A 16330-nucleotide genomic window follows, 5' to 3' on the forward strand; every position below is an offset into this window, starting at 1 on the left:
TGTTGGGTGTAAAGACCCAGGCATGATGGCGCGGTAGCTTACAGTCTATCTGGGATAATTAAATTGAATTCTCAAATTCCAAATAAATAACATGTAAAAGTATGGTCAATAAACTATTAAACACTGAACATTCAAATTAAATTACACATCTTGCCAAACTGCGTGTAATGACAAACAAAGGTCAAGGGGCAGCCCTGAAATTGCTTGTTCACCCCAAGAGAGCAGATCTATAGGCGATTTGGTCTACTCTTCCACCGTGACCATGTCTACTCGTCCACGCTTGTACTGGAACTCGGTATACATGTCCATGTTGTATTTGCATCCCATCTCTGATGAGCCCCTTAATTGGGAATATAATGTGTTGTTTTTAACCTGCGCCTGTGACCCAATCACCCGGAATGCCCCCACCCCCAATCTCATCAGATCTCATAAACGAAGCGAGTTTGAGCTTGTGTCGAGCTTGAATGGGCGACTACAGGGCCAAGGCTGCGGGGCCTACGATGTGGCCAGCAGAGGGGGGGGTGCAGAACGATCCGTTGTTGTACAGTAGTTCTGTACTCCCTCATCAACGCTCCCCACATTCGCCAACTGGTTATGACCAGCATGGTGAAGTATGATCGAACAACCCCCATGACCCCCATTGCTTGGGGAGGCCCTAATCCAGCAGGGGATTGACAAAGGGGCCGCCTGCTCACGTTAAACCTGCGGACTGAGTCTGTGGACTGAGTTTTGTTGTCCTTCCCTCACACCTCCGATGAGCACGGTTGGCTACGCACGGTGCAAAATAACTTCAAGCATACCTGGCAACGATTTACCCGTGATTCTTTTACGGGGAAATTGATTTTTTTTAGGTCCATATGACGTACGGCCATTTTGATCCGGGCAAAACATTTTGTTTGTCTGTTTATTTGTGTTTCTCCCTTGTGATGGGACTTTGTATGATGAACGTTGAAGTTCATAAGGGCACGGGGTGACCAATAAGGTCTGAATTGGTCTGTAATAAGGTAGGCACTGATAAGGGGTTGACAGGTATATTCAACATACATACATCAAACTATTATCAGCAGTGTGCCCTGGTGTGTGTGAGCGCGCATGTGTGCGTGTCTGTATTTACACTTGGTTGTGTGCTATGCAATTTAATCAATGGCCTTGAAATCAGAGAAGAACCCCGAGTATTAAGCTGTTTGCAAAAATCGTCACCCAGCAATACAGTAATGCGTGAACTTTAACCCTACCCCTAATCACGACGGAAACATTTTTTTCAATCAAATTGGCAGCATTCCACGGACGCATTCAAAGCAGTTGAGGAGTACTGTGTGGAGGATATTACATCTGTACGAGTCACAGTGGTACTGTATTGTGCGCCTCTTCATTGATCAGTGATGATGCATCACGTGGCCAGGTATTGGTGGCTATGCACGCTTGTGATCCGGCACTGTCTAGGCTAGCGTTCATGGATTGGACTAATGTTGCGAAACTCCCATGTCCGTGGGCGTAGAGGTCCCATACTCTGGCTTGCCAAGAGAAGGTGGTTCAGCAAAGTGCGGACTAATATCACCTGTCCCTTCTGTATGGGATAGAGTGTTGGCCCTTCAAAAGCGTGGGATTTCTCCAAGTGCTCCGCTTTTCCTCCCACATGCATAAAGAAATCACTGATTGACTGAAATTATCTTCATATACAGAGGACTGCAGAGATTGGGCAAATGTTGGTCACGCTGGCTCACCACCTGGCTGCATTCCAGCTTGTTTGTGGTTCCCCAGCGATTGCAGCAGCAACTCCACCGCAGATTTCATCATCGCCAGCCACGATCTTATCCGCCACTGCTCCAACAGTCGCCATCTCTCACAGTTTTGCGCTGATGTGACAACCCATCCCGCTCCTGCTATGTACATATGCATACATGCATACACATTCAAAAATTAATATGTATGATTGACAAATCGTAGAAAGGCCTTCATCCAGCAGTGGAATGACATAGGGCTGAAAATTATTATCATTGTTTATTCATGTACGTATGTTGAACTTCTTTCGCACCGTACGTCGCAAACGGTGCTAATTAATCGGAGTTACTGGAACTGATTTTATGCTCCAAACCCGGCAGTGGACGACCGTGTCAGGCACGTGCCCTCCCTCGGCCGCCCCTCTGTTGCTAGTCTCGACCACCAAGCAGCAAACGGCGTGCGTGTCAAACCTCCCGAGTTCAGCGTTAATGCCCGGGGCTCTTAGTCGAGCCAGACTTAAGGCGCCGTTGGGGTTCCGCAGGTGTGGAGTTTTGCTGAGCGCGCCGTGTGTCCGTGTGCAGCCAGCGCTACTGCGTCTGCAACTCGGTGCTGCTGCGGCAGTTCCGCAACCCGGACACCATCTTCATCCTCGCCTTCGCCATCATCTTGCTCAACACCGACCGCTACAGCCCCAACGTGAAGGCGGAGCGCAAGATGAAGCTTGAAGACTTCATTAAGAACCTCCGCGGTGAGGAGAGCTGTTTCTTTACGATTCGTAACGCCGCATCCGGCCTGACGGCTCTGAGGTCGGAGCGCCGAGCCGGCACCGCCAAGGTCCTGTGTTCGAATCCAGGAGGAGATAAGAGACGTCTCGCAGCAGAAGTGTTTATCGCGTTTAAGATATAAAATGAAAAGCTCCGCGTGAATGTTTTCTTTAAAACAAGTGCACCCATGATGGTCCTCATTCCAAGCACGCGCAGAGGCTGTGAATCGTCTGCGATAAACTGACCCACTGTATGAATGCATGTGTGTGTCCTGTACTTCTTTCACACACAAAAAGCAGTTCTAAAGAAGTTAGTCTAAAGCGGGGTCTCAAGTCATGGAGTGAGTCAGTGGTGTCAGCCCGGTCTCTGATGACTGCACAATCAGAGAAAACTGGCATATACGAGGGGTTAACAAACCCACTTGATGCATTACCATCGCCTGACCATGTCACAGCCCAACACGTTTGGGAACCTCACAAACCTACGTGATCCACTAACCTTTGTCTCCAAAATTATGGATCACAGTTGTGCACCGCCACTGATTTGGCCTCTAACTCAAATCACCCCAAATGCGCATGTTCTCGTCATATCTCAGAATCCAAGCAGAATTGAGGAAAGCACCTGTTAATGGCACTTAGATGGACGACCGCCACGTGTGTAACGTATGTTACAGGCTGCTATGGGGCAATATGGTGGTTAGCAGAGGGCAGGGCAGAAACAAAATGTATTGTTGTACTGACATTCTATGTTCCCACTTCTTGGCTCTCCAACTTCACAACCCGCACTGACCAGCGCGGTGAAGTACAATCAAACAACCACCTCCCGACACGCACGACATGCAGGGAGACCCTCATCCAGAAGTGGATCGACAAAACGGCCGCGCGCATTAACATGCGTCAGCGCACGATGAGACTTAAAATTTGGCAAAATGCAGTGGCGCGTTGGTGCCGACTCAATGGGCAGCGGCACGTGCCTCTACTGTCACGTCCATTGAAGCCGCGAGTTGTGACGCAAGAGAACACAACTCTCCAGAATAAAGCGCAGGAAATGAGGGTGTGAGCCGCCAATTTCTCCGGCTCCACGCCAACAGATTCATTCTTTTTTCTGGCTAGCCATCGAACTTTCGGCTGGCCATCGAACAAAGATGGCCACCGCATCGTATGCTTTCAGATGCGCTTTAGAGGCCCTCTGAAACGCTCTTCCTTCTGATATTAGGAATTCACTGAAGCTATACACTTTTAAATCTAGATTGAAAACTTTTTTCTTTTGAACTGCTTTTTGTGGTTAGTTTGTTGTCCTTCCCCCGAGCTTCCGATTAGCAGGATTGGCTACGTACCGTGTGAAAGAGGTTCAACATACATGCAATTTTTCTAGGGAACGCAACTGTATCCATGGCATGGTGTTAAAGCCACGCGACCTTCATGACAACAGCGGGGAGTGATTTCCAGTCACGGTTTAATTTGCTTTGCTTCGTAATTGCACCGAGAAGGTCCTGTTCCCACGCGTAATTGTAGAACGATAAAATAGTTGTGATTTCACATTAATAAATGCCCTTCTAAGTAAAGTGCTAAATCTGTAACATTGCAGTTAGTGGCATTTATAACCGCGGGAACAATAATTGAATGTTATTAAATTTCAATACTTTGCTCGGAAATTTCGGTCACAGCGAGACCTGGGTTAGTTTAAACACTGCGGCTAAAAGGTTCATACACTGAAAATGCTTACTTAATTGCACACACAGTAATTAACCGGAGTTATTATTCAATGCTTTGTAATAAAATATAACCAATTAACTTTGCCAGTGCTAAATAATGTACGACGTGTAATTGTTATATTCAATTGCTCCAATGAACTCGCAAACCATACGCGAGTCAACAGGAACGAAATGGATCGATTGGGGACATATTAAAAGAAAGGAAACACAATAAAACATAACAAAGACCGTATATCCTGGAAGTAAAACTCTTCGTCATAACTTAACTTCCAAAGTTCTAATACTAAAATGTTACTTCGATGAAAAAAAATTAACATGTGCATCTCACAAAAATATTGAAAATTATGTGACTGTGTATTTGTATGCAAACAAATGCCGCATCAAAATTGTGTAACAAAATGCAGCGTGTTCGTGAGAACTCATTGTTGAGAGGAGGCTCGGTGGCTCGTCGGGGTTGCAGGACTGAGCCGGCGCCGCTGATATCCTGGTGTCAAATCCGGATGTCAGCCACCTGTGCATTAATCCGGGCTCATGCGTTTAGTGAGTAGATGGCTTCAGCCTGCTCACTACGAAAGATGATTTGATTCGCATGCGATGAGCAATCTTTACGGGGCGATCAAAAGTGTGCCGCTTGCGTGGATTACGGCCTCTTGCGGTGGCCTGCGATTAGCAGGGTTGGCTACGTACGGTGCGAAAGAAGTTCAACATACATACGTATAGTTCATTGTGACCTCATCCTTCGGGGTCATTCTCTGATGCTCCGAAGAGGGAATCCTCGTGCCACGATACTCAAAGCTTAATTTTAATATCGTGGGCGGTAAAAGTGAACTTAAATAAGAAAAATGTCGTGTTAAAGTCAGTTTTCTGAATGCCCAGACGTTTTCTGGCAGCCGTGACATTGCCAAAGGACCACATTCCTTTGTCTATTTTGCAAAAGTGCTCTAATAACCTTGCTCAATTCAAGACACGTGTTCATCGTTATGTACGACAACTTTGATAGTGCAGCTTGTTGTTAGCCGCTTGACAGCTTGGGCCTTTGGACCTGTGCTCAGCAACTGTGTAAAAAAAATTACTCATCCGGACCTATATTTATCAGACCTGACCCAATGTGCGACATTCATTGTGCCGTCAGCCTTGCACGGGTCACTCCATGCTCACATGTTCAAGTTCGAGAGTACAAAAACGACCATCGAATCGACGACCATTTTGAGGGGTGCTAATTTTGTCGTTCTGGCGGCGCACGTCCAGGCGTGGATGATGGCAAGGACATTCCACGGGAGATGCTGCTCAGCATCTACGATCGCATCTCCAAGAAGGAGCTCAAGACCAACGAGGACCACGTGTCACAGGTGGCCAAGGTGGAGAAGTCCATTGTGGGCAAAAAGCCGGTGAGAGGACTGCATGTGCATTGCCTGAGCACGCGCTGCGGCCACGAACCTGGCGACCCGAGTTTGATTCCTGCTCACAGCCAACACCAATGGCTTTGTTGTGACCCAGGCCCTGGGCCTCCCCTGGGTCAACTCCGCCTAAATTGAGTACCTGGTGGGATGCGTAAACATTGCCACGAGGGAAACAAAGGCGGCCAGGCCTGGTGCTGGTCAGCCACGCCATCGTGTGCTGTACCAGACTTCATCATAGGTGCTCGCTACCAGCACTTGGCCATAAGTCTTGTATTTGTATGCGCTTGTGTCTGTCGGTCATCTCAATCAGTTAACCCATAACACCTGGGTCTGTCCCATGACCTGCCAGCGAGCCATCCGCATTTCATGTGGCCTCAAAAGTGCTCTGATATCACTGCGACTTTGTGGCAATGGGCAGTTGTTTTTGTTGCTTGTCTTTTGTGTGTATGACTGTGTGTATACATACATATCAGAAATGGTCCTGGGTCTCCCCTAGGTCGACTGAGCCTTGAATGAGTGCCTGCTGCGATGTGTAAACCTCAGCAATTGGGGGGGGGGGGGGGGGGGCACAAAGGCAGCTGCACGTAGTACCGGCCCCACCATCACCCTGTGAACCAATCTGGCCTTAATAGGTGCTCGCTAACAGCACTTGCCCCAACAGTCTAGTCACGGCTACATGGGAACATGTAGTGCTGCGTGCAAAGGTGGCCATGGCATGGTGCTGGTTCTTGCTTATAACCCTTGCCCAGATGCCTGTCCGTGTATAGTATTATTATTATACGCACGTACAGTATGAGTTTTTGTGCACGCAAATGTGTGCACATTTAAGCCCCTTTGCACACGAGTCAACTTAATCCCCTCACCAATACGCTAATGGCCCTGCGATACTCCTAATGCATTCCGGCTCCAATTTGAGATTATATAATCCCAGGCGTGGTGGAGGGGGGCGAGAGAGGGGGTGGTGGGCAGTGGGTGTGGGTTGGTGGTCTTGGAGCGTGCGTTTCATCGCAGAATTAAATTGTCACGCGCACAGCGGGGTGCACAGCACGGGTATTCAGACTGCATCGCCAGGGAACTCCACCCCGGTCACAGGACAACTGAGGGTGTAGGGGCGCGGTGTCGGGACAAACATTTTCCCGTCAAATTTTGTGGCAACAAAAAATAACAAACCGGAAATCTCGTCTGTTGGGTCAACGTGAAGGTGCATGCAGCTTTGTAACCACTTGCTTACTCCACTGCTGGCAGAATGGCCTCCGCTAAAGGCGGCGGTCACCGCATCGCGTGGTGCTTTCAGATGCGCTTCTGCGGCCGTCTGGAACGCTCTTCCTTCCGATGTTAGGAAGCCACTGGAGCCATGCACTTTTAAAACATCGCGACTGAAAACTAATTTCTTTCGAACTGCGTTTCGTGTTTAGTTTGCTATCCTCCCTCCGCACCTCCGATTAGCACGGTAGGCCGTGTATGGTGCGAAATAAGGGAAGGGGTGGGAGTACCCGACACATTACGCCACCTAACGCGACCTTTTTTTCATGAAAACACTTTTTTTGTGGTGGTATTTTACGGCAATCTTGCCTACAAACCACGCACATCTGGGCATTGGTGTTGGGAAGCTGTGTGATGAGTCTCATATCGATCGGTTTAAGGTGTTTTTGTGAAAATGTGCGACGTGTCCTTGAACGGACAGATATGAATGGACAAATGGACAGACGAAACAGATTGATGGACAGACAAGCAGATGGACAGACAAATGGACCGACAGATGGACATGATTTTTCCAGGACAAAGCAATAAGTAGAATTATCGGCTCGTGTAATGATGGGGAACAAAATGTTTTATCCAATTTCTTTGAAGATTTCTGCAATGCTTACAGAACAGGGCATATGTGGCATACATCACTTGATCCAAATCACAATGCGATTCATGACTGAAGAGAAATTACCATTTTTTACCATTTCCTCGGCTGACATCGGAAATGGTCTGAGATTAATCAGAGAATATTCCTTCAGTAACAGACCTACGGAAGCCCACAATTCAGTTTTCACTCGTCCAGCTATATTTACCGAGCACGCATAAAATATTATGCCACGTAATTGCTAAGAATTCTTGAGCTTAGGTATAATATGATCTGACATTCTCGACCACACGAGGCCTCTGTGCATTCACAAATAGTAATTACATTGGCCAGATTTTAAATTACGTTGGATCAAAATGTTGCATATTTTACTCACGCATGATTTATTTAATTGATTGGTTAATGCGCGGTGTGTTTATTCATGGAACGGGAGCAGCATGAGTTTCATTATCATCATCAGCCATTGCTCTGCCCATTGCTGCACGAAGGGCCTTGCACCCCATTCTCATTTCCCATGGTCTTGCGTTGCCACCGAGTCATATTCGTTCCTGCACGTGAGCCGATCTCAACGCTCACTTCCCGTGACGAGGTCGGCCTCTCAGGCACGTTTATTTCTCCCTCGCCTTGACTTCCGCTCCGTTGTGTGTAAGTCGAACGTCTTTAGCACCGTACGCACTCGTCTCGCCCATCAGACTTCATTCCATCTAGCGACGTGTCTTGCCACAACCCGTATCCAGTGCAGTATAAACTCCTCTTAACGACGGTAAATTGGTTCCATGAAACTGGTCGTGAAGTGATTTGGTCGTTCAGAGAGTATCAGAAATGCATGGTAAAGGCTTAATGCGTTCCGATGGCATCGAAAGTTACTCTTTTTCACCCAAAAAACGTACTTTATTATATTAAAACAATGGATATGAATACATACACATACTAATAACATTATAAACACATAACATTAAAAGAAACATGGTTAATCAATTAATTGATATTTACTGTACAATACCTACAAGAAGCTGCCGTTAACAGGGGAATAGTTACTAAGCTCTATGGAGGCACTACACTACTATACACTATACTATACACTACACTATGCACTACACTACTACACACTACACATTGGTCTCTATGGAGGCCCGTCGTTAAGCGATTAGTCGTTAACAGGGGTGCTCGTTAAGAGGGGTTCTTCTCTACTTTTGTTCACGATAATTATGATATCTTTAATTTGTATTTATTTCTCTGATCCGTGTGTTCCTCTTTCGGGGTAATTCCCAGCATGCACGAGGCGGAGGGTTTCCTTAACTTACGTAAAACAATGTCGCTGTGTCGTGCGTTGCAGGTCTTGGCATTGCCCCATCGTAGGCTGGTCTGCTACTGTCGCCTTTTCGAGGTGCCCGACACCAACCGGCCGCAGAAACTCGGCCTTCACCAGCGGGAGATTTTCCTCTTCAACGACTTCCTCGTGGTGAGAGCCGCGCTGCCGGTGGGGCCGAAGTGGTCAGAGCTCCCGGTCGCTCTCGCAAATCCCCCTCCGGCCGCAGTGGACGACTTAGGACGAATTTGTCATGCAGGGCCAATAGTGTTGCGATAATAGTTTCTAACAACTACAGTAGAACCCTTCTTAACGACCACCCCTATTAACGACTAATAGCTTAACGAAGGACCTCCATAGAGCCCAATGTGTTCGCTTACCGACCATTATTACCCTGTTAACGACGGGCTTATGACGAGCACGCGGGTGCCAATTTTGGCCAATCGGCGCTCTCCAGAGTGGCCTGACAAGGCTTTCGGCCAATCAGCGATGTCCATTCATGAGCTTTGCGGCATTGTTTACATCCAGCGTCTGCTGCTCTTTGAAGTGCACACATCTACTCGCTTAATGACCAAACCACTTAACGACCGTTTTCGTGGAACCAAGTGCCGTCGTTAAGAGGGGTTCGCTGTACGTAAAGAATAAAATGAAAGTCAACCGCATAACTAAATTGCGTCAGACACCATCATTGGCACAGATACATCAATCAGGGTTGCCACCTGTAAATTACAACAACCAGGACATATCATGGGAAGAATAAGAGGAATGTCTCACAATCTCCAGAAGAGGGGAGAGCTATGTGTAAATGCACTGGATTGCCTTGAGTGGTGAACTATTATGCAACCAATAAAAACTGGGACCTTTAACGTGCTGGGAGGACTCACGTGATTTCCTAGCACGGCTGCCTCCTGGGAAAGGCAGGACAGGTTGAAACAGGAAACCCGAATGTTAATCGTGGTATGGGGCCGATAGGAACCTCTCTTTAAATAACGTAATGGTAGAGTGCTGCTAATGGGAAAAATCTCATTCTGTCATCCTTCAGTAGAGTTTGTTGGCAAGCAACCACAACAGAGAATAGAGGTTTTTAGGTTAGATCGCATCACTATAAATGTGTCATTAAACCCGTTACCACCCGACAGCCAAATAGTAAGGTTTGTCATGTAAATAAAATATGCCAATTTGTAACTTCATTATTACGTTTACAAATTGTTCCGAATTGTAAATGTTGTGGGTTTACTCTCCAACACACCGGTGTGCTGAACTAGTAACGAATTGACATGTTGTGTTTATGTGACAAACCTTACTATTTGGCTGTGTCGGGTGGAACGACACACCTATACTGTATTTATGCAATCTAACCCAACAATTATGGATAAAGCCTCCTACTACTGCGTGTTCAACTGACTAACCATAACCCAGCATTTAAACAAAAACGCGTGTGTGCACTTCAAGTGAAATTCACACCACCTTGAAAAAAAACTTGCATGTAAGGAAGCGGAATCATTGTTTTCATTAATTCATGGCGTTCCCGCTCGTTTCTTGTGTTACGCTTTGGCTCTTGAATGATTTTTCAAAAAGAGCCAGTGGTAGTTTTTTGACACCAATGTGCTCCCACAGGTGACCAAAATCTTCCAGAAAAAGAAGAATTCAGTGACCTACAGCTTCCGGCAATCCTTCTCTCTGTACGGGATGCAAGTCCTCCTCTTTGAGAATCAGTGTGAGTCTCTTTACAGCAAAGCATGCTTGGCTATATGAACCTTATGGCGGTACCCCGGGGTACCATAGTACCCCGGCTCTCACATGTCCGTGATGCAGTCATCTTTAGTCTGTTGATGGTCGGCGATTCGGCAATCGACTCATCTCGACGAGCTGCACACGATGCACTATCAAAAGTTTAATTATTCGATAACGGATTTTGTTATGCTGATGTTTGGCGTTTCGACATCACGGAATGTAGCACTGATTTCGAATTGATTGGTACCCCAGTCGCGGAGTTAAGTAACACCCCTGGGAAAAAAAGTGTCCCAGAAATAAAATATTTAATTGCCTCGGCCATTTTCTATTATTTGGTACCCCAGGGTACCGCCATAAGGATCATATGTTCGTCCCAGCCAGCGAACTTCACGCAGACACTCTCCTAACGTACAAAAGTACTGAGCATCGTGCATTGAATTGGGCTGCCGTGACCCTGTTTAAATTTTAAGAGCACGACATTTATCAGGCGTCTGGGTGGATTGGAGGCAAGACAATGTGGTGGCATTGCTGAGATCCTGGTTTTGAAAAGGGTTTCAGCCGTCCATAAAAAAACGGATTCTCAAGTGTAGCGAGTTAGTGGTCTCAGCCGAGTCGCCAATGATGTCAACTCAAGCTATATTTGCAACACCGACTTGCAACTGTGATTTGATTCGTCGCGAACACCGACTATGGTCCCTTCTCTCGGCTGTCCTGTTCGAGCGCAACTCACTTGCCTGAAGTCGATGTGGTGTCTCTCTCTTACTCGTGCACGCTCTCTGATCCACGCGTTCCTGTCCCTGTCTCTCAACGTAATTCCAGGCGTGCACCGACTCCACGCTTTTTTTTGCACTTTTCACATTGAGTTCTAATCATTTTATCCACGTTTCTGATCCATGTGGCATAGCAGGTAATATATTTACACCGGTGAAAAACTTGAACGAGTTGGTATGAATAATTCAATAGGCACACACATATTTTCATTCGGAGCAATTTTAAATGTGCATCTAGCGTGATCACATTCACCTGGATATTCCAAACAGCTCTCAGCATAAGCAACAGTCGTTATGCATGCCTTACTTAATGACTGTATTTGCATCTTACATTGAAATTAGACTTGGAGGTTCTCCGGCCCAGCAATCACACTCTCCCCCGGCTCACAATAAAATGCAGAGGGTATATTATATCTCTAATCACGTGCGTGGTCCTTTAAGGTGCTGGGACATTGTTTACGATAAACGGATGGACACTGTGTACCAAAGTTAAGCCGGACATATGTCAATAGAATTACGAGCAATTACTAAAGTGTCTCGTCCCAGAACATCGTCTTAGGTCAGACATTCCCGTGCCAAGCTGCCAGAAATGCATCTTGGCAAGACGTCGGTAACGCTGATGGCAATTGTGACATTGCCATTTAAATAACGGTGATTCAATCACAGATCAATTTAAAGATCACCCTCGCCGTCTTGAAGATCCTCTATAGGTTCACCCCTGCCTACTTCTTGCCTCTCATCTCACTTCCTCCCAGCTCCATGCACTCTATTACCTCTCCCGTCTCACCTTTCTCTACTCCCCTCCACACACTTTCTGTTCCAGCAGTCAAGGTCCTTTGTCGAAGCCCTCCAAGTTAACCTTCGCTCAGTGGGACGTCGCTCATTCTCCTCTGCTGTACCCATTGTCTGGAACATCTTTTCCCAATCTATCCGTATTGTTGACTCCCTGGCCACATGTTCAAGTTCAAGCTTCAAAGTTTTATTTTTTCTATTCTACCTCCGACTATCTGCCTCTCTCTATGAAACAAATATGCCCACTATTTTTCTACAGCGTCTGGAGATGCGATCGCATTTAAATGCTTTATAAACTCAAATTGTCATTCTGCTTTTAAGTGTCTGCTGCATTGACCAGGGTTTATAGAATGTGCAGCTATCCATTCATAGCTTCCAGTGACGTGGATGCCAAATGTGTATTTTTATTGTAATATCGTTTGTTTTTCAGATTACCCTAACGGAATTAAAATTGTCTCCGCCGTCCCTGGTGCTGACACCAAGGTGCTGATGGTTTTCAATGCTCCCAACCCAACCGACCGCAAGAAGTTTGTCGATGACCTCCGCGAATCGATCGCGGAGGTGCAAGAAATGGAAAAGATCCGCATTGAGTGTGAGTGACCTTCGTTTGTTATGCAACGTATCGCCTGGTGCTCGATGACGTGAACGCCACATCTTCACCGTGCTTAACCCTTTGCCGTTTCCGAGGCGTCTGCAAATTGAGACTCAGAACGCGCAAGCGGGTCACCGTTCATTTCACTGAGAGAGGCGTCGCGCCTTTGTCTTTAAAGACATTGCACTCACCGCAGAGAACTGGAGCGACACGACTGCCTTTACGATAGCTGGCACCAAACTGTGCCACACGCTGTCCCGCATGGCCTTGTGCGAGCTTCAGTATGTCTTCAGGTCGGAAGACGTACTGATAAATGTATTTTACGTCATCGGAACGGAATCGGAAGAAATATGTATGACGTACACGTACGTCTTTGGAATGGGAAAGGGTGCAATCTTTGTCCTCGTGATTATGTATGAAACGTGTGTGTGTTTGTGCGTGCGCGCGTGTGTGTGTTGAAGCCCCTGCGCGCACTGCTGCAGTCTCCGTAGGCTATACAAGAGGAACTTTGTCTTTGTTGCAGCTGAGCTGGACAAGCAGAAGGGCATAGTGCGGCCGCCGCCATCTCAGGGTCCCAGCGCCGTCAAGGACCCGCCGGCCAACGGCAGCGTGCCGCGAGCGAGTCTGGACGACAGCTACGCTTCCAGCGAGGTGCTGAAGAGGAGCGCGCTGAGCAGCTCTTTGCGAGATCTCTCGGAAGCAGGTTGACACCAAATACGACAAAAGAAACACCTCCTTCCCTGCCCTGGCTTCTCTGCTTCATTGGCTTCTTCGCTTGACGCTTTCGGTTGCGTTTTTGTTTATTAAGTAATTATTATTTTTTAACACGCAACCTTTCTTGTCAATCTACTACTGGACGAGGGCCTCGTGACACCGTGTTAGTCGTCCGGAGCTTGTTTGACCGTACTTTATTCATCACGCTGGTCAATGCTGTTCGGTGAAGATCTCATCGCTCGCTGATGATGAATGCCGTGGTCGGGAATCGAACTTGGGTCGCGGTGGAGAGGGGGGGTGGGATGTCATAACGCAGTGCCCTAACCACTGCGCCACCGCTCCTCCACCCTGCGTTCTTTCCAGCCCTGCTTTTTGATTCTGCTCTTCTTGCTGTGGCAGCAACGCAGCTTTCTCATGAACCAATCTTTCACTCGCTCGTGTGTACCAGGCATCGGTTGGATTATGATTTAGCAAATTATTTAGGGGAGGTGTTATTATGAGAGCTCCTAAAATGCTGAAAACACTCATTGAAACGTAACTCGCCAGTCAGCCCAATCGTGCAGGATTCTCCTGCAAAATAAGTAATATTTAAAAAAAAAACTTTTTTTAAAACACGCTTTAATGAAATGTACCGTACTAGCAATGGAAGAACTCCACGACTCTAGGAAGTGGCCCCGAAGCTTGCCACAACGTAAGGGACCGTGGTCATTTACAGCCAACGTCAGTTTATCGTGGACAATTAGAGCCAAGCTGAAACATAACATATAAAAAATCATGTTTTAAAATGTTTTTCATTTTTTATGATAGAATATAGTATTGTCATCAGTATGACATAAGTATGCCAAGTTTGCAGTTGATACCACAATGGGAAGTGGGTTAAAATTGAGTTATAAGATTTGAGGATACAAGGATACAACAACAGAGTTAATAAAAAGCGTGTAATAAAAATAGTCTTGAGATTCAGTGAAGATGTCCCGACATAAAATGGAATTGCAAAATTTTTATTCATATATGCAAAGTGTGCCTATGATAAAATCACCGAGATTGCACCTGATCATAAGCTCAGCTGGGCCGACCCTGGATAGTGGCTGGATTGGTAGCCACCTTGCACACAAAGAAATGTTGTTGGCAGACGCAGTGATTGTTGTCAGCAGATGGAAATACAGCACGATCCCAGTGTACGATGCTCCAACATCTAGGCTGCCCTCATTCACCAGTGCGGCCTGACCAACGCAACGTAGTCAAACAACCTCCAGAAGACGCACGGTGCAGGGGGCCATCGTGCAGCTGTGGATTGACAAGCAATGGCCCTGTATTGTCGTGATATTCACCCTTTACGAAACGGAGTATCTCTTCAGGGCCGCTCCGTAATGTCAGAAGAAATCCTTTTACCTTTAAAAGGGACCACATTTACCCACGCACCACTACAGGCACTCGAACTCCGGCAGGAGCGCGTGACGAAAGCCTGAGAGAATAAATGGTCAACACGGGGCCGAACCCGGAAGGCCGCACACTCGGATTACTTGCGGCAGCGAAAACCTGCTTGCTGGACCACATTCATGATTATGCCACTTGTTAAACAGCCAGAGTATCAGAGCGCGCTAGAGCGTGGGTGATGGTGGTGGTAGTGGGTGTATCTATCACGGACACCCTTTTGCCTACGCAAACCACTTACCACTTCTCAGGCTCACTAGAGACTCATTAAATGAATCAATTGGCGGTAGCCCGGGTCACCGCAAAATATTGGTGGCCCCGACATAGTTCTGGGAGCATCGCTGGTACCACCAGCCTGTCCTGCTGGAGAGCGACCCTGGGAGCGATGACGAGGACGACGACGACGTCGATCCCGCCAGCACGACCGTGACCGCCGGCCGTACCAAGAGAGCGCCTGGTGCCCCATTGCCTCCGAGTGGTCTCACTCCCAAAGACAAGGGGGGTGGCCGCCCCCGTAAGAAACAGAACGTGCTGGGGAATGACCAGACCAGCATCCTGATGTACTTTCAAAACGAGCGATAAACAGCCGTTGCCACGCACAAATCCCCAGCAGCCCCCCTTTTTTATGGGTGTTTTGCGTGTGTTTTTTTATTTCCATATTTGGCATTGCGTATCGGGCTCAGTGACATCTCCCGTCTTCATAGGCCTTCTGGTTTCGGAGTTATGGAGGTTTTGGCACCCCCGGGTCACAATGGGTGACCCGGGTCACCGCCAATCGATTCATTTGACTTTTTCAGAGCCCTAAATATGCGTGCAGCCTTCCTCGGGGTTCACCCACCCATGGTTGAGAAGCCCCGATTTAGACAAATCTTGATTGAGGGAAGCTAAAATTAAATGAGACACGCAAGCTAGACTGAAAACCCAGTGAGCAAGGCGCTATATTTGCCTATTAATTTCACACAAGACACCGAGTGCATTACTTTGAAGGTGGATATGGAATACACAGAGGTGTGGAAAGTTAATTGTGAAATGTATCACTTCACCATGGGGTGTTTAAACAATTATTTTGTAATCTTTAGCCAATAATATTGTGTAATTTTATGAAACCTAACTGTAGTTCACTGCTGCATTGAGTAAATAATTAACTTTTTTTTAATTTTGCAATGCATGCATTTTATTATGTAAAATAAAAGGCATGGCGGTACGCTCCCCTGTGTACACGGTAGGCATTTATATAATCTCGCAATTGGGAGTGTTCAAGTTTTGTACTTTATACTACGGAAGTTAACAGTGGATAATTCAGTTGGCACTCTCTTCATGACTGTGCATAAATTGCTAGGGATGCTGCCGTGGTGTAATGGTTAATGCACTGCACTTCACAATCAAAATCTTTATTTCTCCTGGAGGAATCCGATGAGCTCTAAAGCTCTTTTTCACAGATGTCCAGTATGCTAGCAATCCTGTTGCAGCAGTTCTGTGCTTCTGACTTGTGTTAGCAACCCTCTGCATGAGTTGTGCACGCTATAAATATGA

General features: G+C 46.9%; 1 protein-coding gene across 3 annotated transcripts in view; it reads left to right on the top strand.

Moving 5' to 3' along the window:
- The window catches only part of LOC116947493 (IQ motif and SEC7 domain-containing protein 1-like), a 220764-nt gene that overhangs the window by 197760 nt on the left and 6674 nt on the right, over positions 1–16330 (top strand). For 2 of the 3 annotated variants that reach the window (XM_032963300.2, XM_032963301.2), the window contains exons 6-11: positions 2304–2470; positions 5449–5588; positions 8789–8914; positions 10379–10478; positions 12488–12649; positions 13173–13352. In XM_032963300.2, the coding sequence (XP_032819191.2) occupies positions 2304–2470; positions 5449–5588; positions 8789–8914; positions 10379–10478; positions 12488–12649; positions 13173–13352 (875 nt within the window). The remainder of the gene's footprint in view (positions 1–2303; positions 2471–5448; positions 5589–8788; positions 8915–10378; positions 10479–12487; positions 12650–13172; positions 13353–16330) is intronic. The other variant, XM_032963302.2, reaches the window with a different exon arrangement.

Source organism: Petromyzon marinus, chromosome 30, assembly GCF_048934315.1.
Source record: "Petromyzon marinus isolate PM22_M1 ecotype Great Lakes invasive population chromosome 30, UKy_Petmar_22M1.pri1.0, whole genome shotgun sequence".
Classification (NCBI taxonomy): Eukaryota; Metazoa; Chordata; class Hyperoartia; order Petromyzontiformes; family Petromyzontidae; genus Petromyzon; species Petromyzon marinus.